General features: G+C 39.6%; 2 protein-coding genes across 2 annotated transcripts; both read left to right on the forward strand.

The window, feature by feature from the left end:
• Nucleotides 1-1,486: 1,486 nt before the first annotated feature.
• On the forward strand, nucleotides 1,487-11,143 carry LOC140169570 (uncharacterized). Its single transcript, XM_072192834.1, has 7 exons — nucleotides 1,487-1,952; nucleotides 3,360-3,623; nucleotides 4,041-4,117; nucleotides 5,412-5,817; nucleotides 6,279-6,352; nucleotides 6,853-7,069; nucleotides 8,258-11,143. The coding sequence occupies exons 1-7, from the start codon at nucleotides 1,517-1,519 to the stop codon at nucleotides 10,048-10,050; spliced, it is 3,267 nt and encodes a 1,088-aa protein (XP_072048935.1). The 5' UTR covers nucleotides 1,487-1,516; the 3' UTR covers nucleotides 10,051-11,143.
• Nucleotides 10,232-11,248, forward strand: LOC140169571 (protein mono-ADP-ribosyltransferase PARP14-like). The gene has a single exon (XM_072192835.1). The coding sequence runs from the start codon at nucleotides 10,232-10,234 to the stop codon at nucleotides 11,246-11,248; it is 1,017 nt and encodes a 338-aa protein (XP_072048936.1).
• The last annotated feature ends 301 nt before the right edge of the window (nucleotides 11,249-11,549 follow it).

The following is an 11,549-nucleotide window of genomic DNA, read 5'->3' on the forward strand; positions in this document are numbered from 1 at the left end:
TTGGAATCGGTTTCAAAGCTCAATCTGAAAATTTGGTTCTGGCATCTTGTAACTTCTTCCAGTTGTACGTTGGCCTCTTGCATGTTTTCCATTTGGTGGTGCGAAGACGGGTGGTAAGTAGCACACTGAGTATGCGATGATCAGAATCCAGCTCCACAGAGTTGTAAGCTCGATAATACCGCAGGCTGATAAGAATATGATCTAACATGTGTGTCTAGCCTCCAAGATGCATCCAGGTCCAAAATAATGTGATTTCTATAGGCTGCGAGAATCTTGTTTGCGTCGGTGCTCTTCGCAAAGATTCACCAGACGCACCCGATTCTTGTTTGTTTTACCAGAATAGTAATGGGTTCCAATCACCATTGGGGTGAGATATGAGACTGTCCTGACCAATTGTAGCATTAATGTCACCAATCATGAGATGTTTGTCATTTTTGTTAGCCTCTTCCAGATGGTCTGTGAAGAGGCCAGATAGAATCTCATAGAAATCATCCTTTTCTGATGGTGTGCATAGACAATAACAGTCAGTCCGGGATTGCTATGGAAATGTAGCTGTTATTATTCTCTGGCCGATGGAGTTGATGCTGTATAGGCACTTTATAGATGTGTTTTGACATAGGTTCAGCGTCTCCATGTTTCTGATCTGTGGCACAGTGTGGCTGAGCAGTAGACGAGTTACTCAGGTTCTTGTCATCTGACCATAATTCGTCGGTTGTGTTGGTGCGGGGGTGGTGGGTGATCAGAGGTGCTCTTGGATGCCAACAATGTCGACGCGGCCTGCATCATTGCAGCCCATAATACAGTTGATGGGATTTCCCTTCTGATATAAGGTACGCACATTGTAGGTAGGTACTTGAAGGACGGTTTGAAAGAAAGTAGACGAGACATAGGCTATGATGATATGCCAGTTTCCTGCTGGTCCGTCAAAGAATCAGATGAAGGCATCTGCCCAGCTACCTTTGATCTATATAGTATTTGGATATTGTGTTTGTAGTTTTCATAATTATCAAAAGGTAAAATTCATAATTTGAAGGTACAATTCATATTTCAAGGTAAAATCCATGCATTTAAAAAGGGGGACGCCCTCCCTCAGCGTTTGGTGATGAGACCTCATATTGACCATCCCATATCAAAAACCTTCCGTAGCCTCTGCCATGTACCATGTGCCTACACAAAAGTGAGTGTAATAATTGAATCACTTAAAACGGATCTTTATTTTATACTTTCTGTTGTTAGTTGTTTTTTTATATATATGAAGTTGTCAACGTACTAACTAGTACAGATCTCTTATCCCTTAAAATGCATTCCTCTAAGTTCACGTTCATGGTACATCAAGATAAAAACATCGTTATATTGACAAAATGATAAGCAGCCTACTCGAATTAGATTGGTTGAAATGGACTTTCAGCTTCCCTGTTAATTATTAGTGAATGTTGGCAAATACTTTAGAGTAATAACTTTGATTATTACTATTATATTGAATTCAATAGCATGATTGTTTTGTTATCCAGCTCGTATGATGGCAACTAAAGTGACAGAAGCTTCCCTGACATGTTCGATATGTCTTCGGAGATTTAGGAAGCCAAGAACCCTTCCATGTCTTCATAGTTACTGTGAAGAGTGCCTAATAGAGTATGCACCATCCGGGACACAGATCTTGATGTGCCCATTATGTCAAGAGAAAATTCCGATTCCCGATGGCAAGGTCACGAAGTTCAAACTTGACTTCAGACTTGAGAGTATGGTTGAAGATGCCCGTCGTTATGAAAGAGAAGCCGGGATAGTTAGCGAAGTGCAGGTGTGCAACTGCTGCAAAGACGAAGGCGAAGCTATCGCCAAATGTGAGATGTGTAAACAAATGCTGTGCAAGTTTGGTTTGAAAGCACACGAAAATCTTGCTGGGCTCAGAGATCATGTTGTAACATCACTGACACAAGACATCCTTGCTTCAGGTAAGCGCATGCTAATTTGTGCAACATCCACACCCAGGTCCTATGAGATAGACTTAAACTAAAAAAATAGCAACATGATTTCGCCTCATGTTAATATATATCAGGGGTTCTCAACGGCGGCCTGTAGGCCAAATCTGGCCTGCTATAAGCCAGTAACCACTGATATTTGGCCCTTGTATATAGCCAGAGCACCTTTAAAATGTAAAGGAAACAAGAAATTGGGGCGTATTTGACCCTATAATATGTATGCTTGAAATGTAAGCTAATGTATTTGGTCCCCTTGTGGCCCTCAAACAAGTTTGAGAACCCCTGATATATAAAACTCACCTTAAAACACTATAAACTTCTGGTAAGTCTTGTGTTATAATAGTACAAATTTGTTATGGGAGTTGCCATTTTCAAACACTGATCAGGCACATGTGATATCATCATTGCAATGAATGGAAAGTTGACCATTATGCATGCAACATGATCTAATGAGTGGTCATTGTATGCTGAGGCCGCGATGAGTGACGTCACATTGGCCAAACAGATTTTAAAATGGCGTTGCAACATGTTGTAAGATCAATTAACATGCTTATTGAAGGTTTGCACATAATGATGTGTACCAAGTAAACATATCATTATCAATTATGAAAATAAAATACCTCATTCAAAATTTCCTTTAAATAGTTTTGTGTTGTTGAGTTCTATGACGTGGTGCGTTTTTTAAAGCATTCCCACAATTTGTGTGTGTATTTACAAGTTAATTTAAGAGAAAAAATTAAAATATAGAAACAATAAGGGGACTGTAGCACAGTGTCATCGCCCCTATATCTTCATGGTAGAAATCGCCATTGTAGGTTGAATCCAGAGCCATGTATGGCAATTTTCTTCCGACCTTTAATATGAGAGGCAGTAGCCAAGTGACCTGACTAAGGCTACTGACAATAGCGGGGTAATTGATTTCTCGCTGTGTGAGTAAGCTTGTATACGACATTGCGGTCAAAAGGTCATACTGCCTCCACTGTAGTGAGTGCAGCTATATACAGGACCAACGCAATATAAAATTAGAATTTTGGTCAGATTTTGAGTTCAAGACGCATGGCCTTTCTTCAAAGCGCAAACTAACGACTATCATATCTGTTCAACACGTATTTTCAAGTGTATGAGACCACATCTGGTTTCTTGAGAAAAAATCATTTACGGAGATATTCATCATTTTCCAACCCGGTATCCGAAGATGTTCGTCTGATATCAAAATCGTGCATAGCAATTCACGTGTATCGATCCCGTGTATTTATTTAAATATCTCTGCTGCATCAAATAATTATTAGCCAGGCGATGTCGGTGTGTGTAGGTAGGTAGTGGTGTAAGTTATTATAGCATACGTAAACACAAAATAATAATAATATCGCTTGTACTCAGATGATATGCCCATGAACCGCTCTAAGAAGCCAATGGACAATCTGGAGTTAAATGAAGAGGAGGACGAAGAAGAAATTCCAGTGGAGAACCGAGCCATCCTAGTCTCCAACATTCCTCGTCTACAACACTCTCCAGAAAGAATACGTGATAGACTGACGATGCATTTCCAGAAGAAGCGCAATGGTGGAGGTGATGTTGATGGAGTTTTATATCCATTAGAGGCCTGTCCTCAGCATGCCGTTGTCGTATTTACAGACAAAAAGAGTAAGATATATGTGATGCGATCAAGCAAAATCAGTCGGAACTCGGCAATAATAAATTTTCAGTTTCTTATAGGATAGTAAAAAGGATTTACGAAGCTGGATTTTGCAGAAACCCCATTGAAATTGAACAACCAGTTCCAAAGATATGAGCAATTAAAGCGCTTCCAAAACAATAGGAAACAAAAGGAAATATTGCCTTTGTTTGGCTATATCTCAAAATCAATATTTCCGAGTTCCGACTGATTTTGCTTGATCGCATCACATATTTCTAGGAACGCTTTTATATTAATATTAAATTAAACACCGTACCCCGGGACACCGTATTCCTTCAAAGAAATATGGCCGATTATCTATTAAATCGTCTCCCTTTTATATAACAACATGCTTCTATAGATTTGCATTTTTATTTAATTTGCAGCCTGTTCTTCGGTGTTAAAAACTGATCAATTTCTTGAAGACTTTCAAGCGAAAGTGTCTGTAGAATCTTGCCCACAGGTAAGTCAATTGTTAATAAAAATACAGGTATGTACCTAGACTATTTTAGTGGTATATCATTGGCATTATTACAATGCTTTGCTTTATTATAACACAGACCTTCTCTATAGGGTATTGATAGTTTTGACCATCCCAGTTTCTACCATTGCCCTTAGGCACAATGCACTACCAGCGGCACTGCCAATACTATATTTATACCCCATTTCCCTCCGAGCTCCTCCAAACACAAATCTGATCATGTCCACAAGAATAAGAGCTAATAAGGGAGCATGATATGCAATACCATAGTAGTAATAATTGATAAAGATATCATGTTGGTCTATTTAGAGAAAAAAAGGACAAAGAAAGTTTAAATCTACTAGTATTTTGTAAGATCTTTTATGGAAATAAGACAGCAGAAATGTAAATTGGTTGCGCACTTTATTGTTGCTGTTAAAATTACTCGAATAAACTTGCTTTTAAAAGGGCATTTCGTGATCCACAGCCTCATCCCCCCACTTTTCCTCAAAAAAGTTCAGATTTGTATATCACTGGAGACCTCTGGCTACATAATAATGTTTATGTACAAAATATTTCTTGCAGATTAATTCGTTTCGCAAAGATATCGTGAAATTTGAATTTAGTTCTGGTGCACCAGAACGAAATTACAACGCTTTGTCTATGGAGCAGTGTAATACACATAATCATGCATAACTCGCGAACGCAAAATCAGAATCAACTGAAATTTTGGGAATAGGTTTTTTTCGAGGATATCTAATGAAAAATGGCATAAATAGAGGATGATAGGATCACGAAATACTCCTTTAAAGCCATATTATAACATTTGCTGTTGAGGACGCCCTCACTGATTTTTTAAAATTCATTTTTTTACACAATTATATTGTACTTTATTAAACCAATATACCCTGCAAAAATCAAGACTCTAGGTGCTGTAGTTTTGTCAAAATCCGATATTTTGAATAAAGCGCCGGAACCGGCGTCTTATTATTACGATGGAATTATTAGTCGAACGCATAAACGATGTTCATAACACACAGTGCGGGACGGTGATCTACACAACAAAGGGTCGTACCATAACATGACCGAAGGAGTGGTACGTATTGGCGACATACGCGCTGGTAGTAAATTCCAATTTTCTTTGCTTTGACGTAGTTGTTCGGCTCAAAAATAAAGGGGATATATCTGACAGTAAAACTAACATTTTATGTCAAAGAAATGCTAATCTATTTTGTATGATAATGTTATAATATTGCTTTAACTTACACTTCACATATTTGACACCTTTGTGTGACAGGTTTTCAAAATGGTTGAAGCGGAGGTTGATATCTTCTACTGGAATCTTGTTCCGAGATTAGCTTCATCCAAGCTAATTGACGAACTCTCAAAAATGTTTGGAAAGAGCAGCCTACAAACATCTGGGCATATTCTCAGAAAGGTCACGTGCACTATTGGTCAACTACAGGAGGTACATTCGGCTATTGTCAAAGCTGTTGGACTGCTGTCATCTGGCAGCACCTATTCAGTCATTGAAAGTGGAATATTTATCAAGGATATTCCATATCTGACAGATGAAACAGAGCAACTGCGGGAAGAGCTCAAGAATCATCTTGGAATGGAAGGTACCTGTCAGCTTCAAGCACTCTTATGCCCAATCAAAGGAGGTGCAAGTGAGGCTATCGCAATATTCAAAACATCTCAAGGTACGCATAACTTTTCATTATATCAGGCGAATGTTTTTATTGATACTGAAAACATGTTTTTATTGATACTTAAAACATTAAGGCCACAGGGCCGGCAGGCTCGAGGCCGGCGACTCCCATACGATGACTAAACGAGTGGGACCCCAATATAAGGCCAGGCAGGGCAAGAAAGTAAGAATAACCTTAATGTATAACAGTAGCCTTGACACCACAGAATATTATATTATACTTTTAATATCAATGGTTTAAGCTTTTACCTCATAATTTCACTCACTCTTCAACCCTCTATTGGGGGCTAATTCATAGTTTAAGTTTGTTGGATATCAATATTTCGCCGGTAGTGGTTCTTTGTAGCCCTGCGAGGCAAACTAGTTTGATATCTAAATTTAGTGGTTAGTGTTACTACAAAACTATGTTATCCTTAAACGTCATTTCATTTGCCTTTTGTTTTCTCCTTTTAGATTGTACTACCTATATGGAGCAGAGTGATAAAAGATTCTTTGGGGAACCCCTTCGTGTGGTCAAATTACCACCTGTAAGTTGAAATAAAATAGTTACAAAATTACTCAGTTTGTCGTCATTGTTTCGTTGATATGATTTGTTGCTCCTTGTGACATTTGCCTGTGTAGATTATGGTTACCAATAATACTAATAACTTCTATATATATATACAAAACAATACAGTGCACCCGATAAGCTCCTATGTGAACCATTGTGCATTTTGTTATAAAAGTATGCGGGTTTCCACACATAAAGTACAATATTCAAAGTTTATTTTTATAATAACTTGTGATCAGACAAATAATTATTTGGTATAATCATGATAATAGGAGCATTTTTAATTTTTACCCCAACCTTTCGTGACCTCGAACGGTCACCAGTGGTCACAATTCAAAATGCCTTTACATCTTAAGATAAACTTTGTATTTTGTATTTTAGGTGTGAAAACCATCATACACAATGCTCAGGTCATCCGCTGCACTAATAATCAAGCGAATTGATTGTGCATTGCATACATTCTTGGATTTTTTTCAGGTTTTCAAACTTATCAACGCCCATCTTGAAGATTTGTTTGGGAAACTTATCAAACATCTTGGGACTGAGTCTCTGCGTTCTTATGGTCTAAATATGACACGGCATGGTACTACAATGATAGGAAATTCAGAAGAAATAATGAAAGCAGCGACAGCTATTCTCGAGATCATCGGCTTATACCAAGATAATCTGTCCCTGTCACGCCTTGCTGAAACAGGTACTAGGTTTTGTTTATGTTGCACGTGACCTCTTACAGTACGCGTATATAATTTTGAAGTTGTGTGTTGGGGTATGGGGTAATTGTTTGGGGATGGGGGTGAATGTATATTTTGGCTATGGGTACATGGCGATAGTCCAACAAGTCGCTAGTGCGACACATCGCTAGGCCGACACACCGCTATGCCGATACAAAATTCGTTATACTTCAGATTAGAAAATCAGTTAAAATACGATAGTCCGAAAAAAGTCGAGCTAGTCTATCAAATCAAGTCCGTATACATTAGTGTTTCTTAGATTGCGGAATGCTTCTTAGATTCGGACCAGCGCAACCATGATCCTAACCCAAACCTTTCTCTCAACGTAACCGAACCCTAACCCTAACCTGAAATCTATACTGTTAGGAAACATAACACAAAACTGCTACCAGCAAATTGTTTACAGAATGTTTATGTGCATGCGCGTATTTTGGGGGGGGGGCTTTGGGGGCGCCAGCCCCCCGGGGTAAAAGCAGGGGGCGGCCAAAATGAAGGGGCGGCGGAAGAAGAAGGGGCGGCAAAAAGAGGGGCGGCAAAAACGAAGGGGCGGCAAAAAGAATTAGTAAATAAAAAAGGGCGGAAAAATTTGATAAAGCATACAAAATTTTGAGTTTTTTTGGTCTTCACTTTTTTCAAAAGAAAAAGAAAAAAATTGGGTCAACCTTTTCGGGCTTTTAGAGGAAGGGGCGGCAAAATTGAATTTTCTTCAGCCCCCCGGGGTTGGGGCGGCCACGGTACGCCACTGATGTGTTGTTTTGTCGGCTTTTACAGAACTGTTTTTACACTGAATATGTTTTTTCACGGCATATTGTTGTTCTAATACGGAGACACGAATGTTTTAAATGACGTTTGCCAAAATAATACAGAAAATTGCTGGCAGACTCACCCTGTAATTCAGAATTTATGGGAATATTTTCTATGCATGATGCAAGCATGGTTGATTTGGTACAAGAAATATAATACTGACCCAGAAGCTTCTATCAACCTTTTCGCCCACTAGCCTTAAACAATAGATTGAATTCGCGTTAAATGGTTTCTTAGTTTGTTTCTTTCTTTTTAAGTTGTGTTTGTGTGTTTTGCTTTGTTTTCTCCTGTTTTACAGCTGGTTTGATTTGTTTATTAAACTTATTGGTTTGCTTTTTTTTAAACAGGCGATGCATCGACTCAAACACCCCAAACATTAGATTCACGACAACAATACTCACTAGGCGATGCATCGACTCAAACACCCCAAACATTAGATTCACAACAACACTCACTAGATGGTGCAGCACAGGCACGAAGATATCAAGGCGATATAGCTACTATTTCTGTCAAAGATTTAGAGAATGAAGAACTAGCGACCACCAAACACGTTGATCTACAGGGTGAGCAATCTGACAGAAGAAAAGCGATCCAAGAGAAAAACAAAGTTCCTGACAAGGCCAAAGTTGAATTGAAGCCTGGAGATCATTTTGATACAACAGAGTTTCAACCATCTCTTCCGGTGTTGGCAACAGCTTCAACAACTTTGCCTGACAATGAGGTGGGAACAGCTGCAAGCAGTACCTCAGACAGAAAACCTGGTCAAGATGGCAGCACATCAAAGCAAGTAGATCAGAAGCAGGTTAAACTTGGTTCGAAGAATACAATCTCATCTAGCGAATATCAAGAGCAAGTGTCCATTGAGCACCCATTAGGTGGACCCTGTATAGCCCGACAGGATAACCTCCAGACCTCCAAGAGTGGCAGTAATGGTGTTACTGGAAGCAAATTATCCTCAACAGAGCCCAAAGAAACACCCCATCCTTTATATGAAGACTACGTATCTATTGACGCAATTACATACAGATGTTTACAGAAGACATCTGCTTCCCAACTGCAAAAAATCGAGACCAAATTAAATGTTCTTATTGAAATTCAAACGCCAGATGTAAACACACCAGCAGACCAAATAGCTGTTTTCAAACCCCAAAAGAAGGCATCAAAAGAAGATCAAATGAACGCAAAAGAAGCATTCATAAAGCTCTACCAAGAATTGTTCTTCACCATGAAACGTGTATCGTTGAAATGCGATGGGTTGCCTCAAAATAAAGCAACAAAAGCTCAACAAGAAACGGAACGCAGAGTGCAAAAAGTGGTCATACAAAAGGATACCAAGGGGTTCGTATTTTGTGGAAAAGAGGATGATGTTCGAGAAGCAGTTTCCATTTTCAGAGAAGCAGCAGGCATTCAGCCCAAACCTAGGAAACCTAAACGGCAAACTTCGTCAGGTTTCGACGCAATCGGCAGTGATGAGTATTATTATTCTGCTAAACAAGAAATACGAGGACGAAGGGAAGACGGTTTATCAAGCAGCTTTCCATCCACTTTCTGTTCAAAGGAAGGACTAGTGATGATTATTTCACAGGATGACATAACAAAACAGGAAGTTGACATCATCGTGAATGCAGCCAATGCGCGATTGGATCATAGTGGAGGTGTAGCTGGAGCCATTTCTAGGGCGGCGGGTAAACAGCTTCAACGGGATTGTAACAATATCATGTACAATCGTCAACCTTTGCGAATCGGACAATGTATTGAAACCAAAGGCTACAGATTACCATGTAGGTTTGTAATTCATGCATTAGGACCTATGTATCAAGGACAAAATCCAGATCGTGCTAATACGTTCTTTGAAGCCCTGATGACAACCTTCATGAACATACTGGTACTAGCTGAAGCAAAAGGAGCCCAAACAATTGCTATTCCACTCATAAGTTCCGGTAACTTTGGCGGACCAAAGACGATCTGTGCAAATGCACTTGCTATGGCGTTGTACAACTTCAGCAGCTCGACACATCAGAGAAGTAACCTGCAGCAAATATTCCTTGTGAATAGATCAAGAAGCAACGACAACATTACAGTCTCATTTTGCTGGGGTATTTCCGTCGGCAGAAGAAGACAAAGAGGAGACGCATGTTGAATTGCAAAGTGTATCACAGCAGATACCAAACAAACCGGCAAAGTTTACGACTGATGAAGGAGTAGTTGTCGCACAGGGTGACATAACAAAGGGAAACGTGACATCAAATACAGAAGATGTGGTTACCCCCAAGAATGTTGGTGAACGGTTTTCTGAATATGTATTCAAAACGGCAGAAAATATGGAGATCAGAGTCCGAACAGACGATGTAGCAAAGCAGTCTACAGACGTCATATTCAACTACACTGATTACAAAATGACAAACAAAGGAACGATTTCAAAGCGCCTTTGTGCAGCAGCAGGTCCTGGTCTACAGAAAGAATGCAATGAAAGGCTAAGGAAAAGGAAAGTCTTCAGCAAGGGTGCTTACCTGTCAACAGACGGCTTCCAGTTGCCATGTAAACACGTATTACATGTATCAATTCCAACTGAACATGGTGAATCAGATCAAGATTTCCCTACATGGTTGACAGGAATCTACATAAACTCTTTCTTATTCGCTCGAACAACACTGAAAGCAAAGACTATTACAGTTCCGTTGATCGAGTCGGGTGAAGTCCCTCCAAACATGTCCAATGTTTGTGCAACGGCTCTTGCATCTGCGTTAAAGCAATTCAGCAAACGGATACGTTTAAGCACCAGTTATTCTACCATCCACGTGGTGAACATGACACCTACAGCCACCGACACCGTCAGAGAAGTGTTTTCAAATTACTTTCAAGCTCTGATTGGGAGTTCTGGAGCAAGTGAACGTGATGCTGCATCTAGGATCTTGGGACTCATAAACCAACCAGCTACATACTCACACGTATTGCAACGTGATGATACCAAGGGAGGTTTATATCAAAGACCACCGTCCGCGAGTAACACTCTATTGTCATCAGCCAACGCTTGTCCAGTATGCAAAGTTCCGAAAGCTAAAATACATAGTCTCGAAGGATGTGGGCATAGAGCCTGCGTAGCATGCATAGAAGCAAAAATAACACCGAATTCAGCATGTCAGGAGTGCGGTGTATTGTATGGATGGCTGACAGAACCGATCTGTGGTGGAAGGATGAAGTACTACAAGACCGACAGATGGCAGTTAGAGGGGAAAGGCACACTCGTATTGGACTTTGACATCCCTTCCGGTATCCAGAATGTAAGTACAATATCAACGATTTATTTACCGACCATATTTTGTGAAAACAAACCATAATGTGTTCAATGAATTTAGACACTGTGTTTAATTGTTGAAGTGTACTGATCTTTAAAAATGTCATTCCCATTCAAGTTCATCATATTTAAAGCTCTCTCGTAAAAATCGAGAGTCAGTAAACTATTGCAAATTTCGAATCTTTAGCTAGAATACTTGCTAGGCACCCATAGTGGGTAGGAGAACATGAAAACTAATATGAGATACTGTATTAGGATCACATATTAAGTATCATGTGAGAGTATACTCTTGTACTCCAGAAGACAGGATCACATATTAAAGAAAAAGCGCCCTCTGTTGTTAT

This window comes from Amphiura filiformis, chromosome 14 (genome assembly GCF_039555335.1).
Source record: "Amphiura filiformis chromosome 14, Afil_fr2py, whole genome shotgun sequence".
Taxonomy (NCBI): Eukaryota; Metazoa; Echinodermata; class Ophiuroidea; order Amphilepidida; family Amphiuridae; genus Amphiura; species Amphiura filiformis.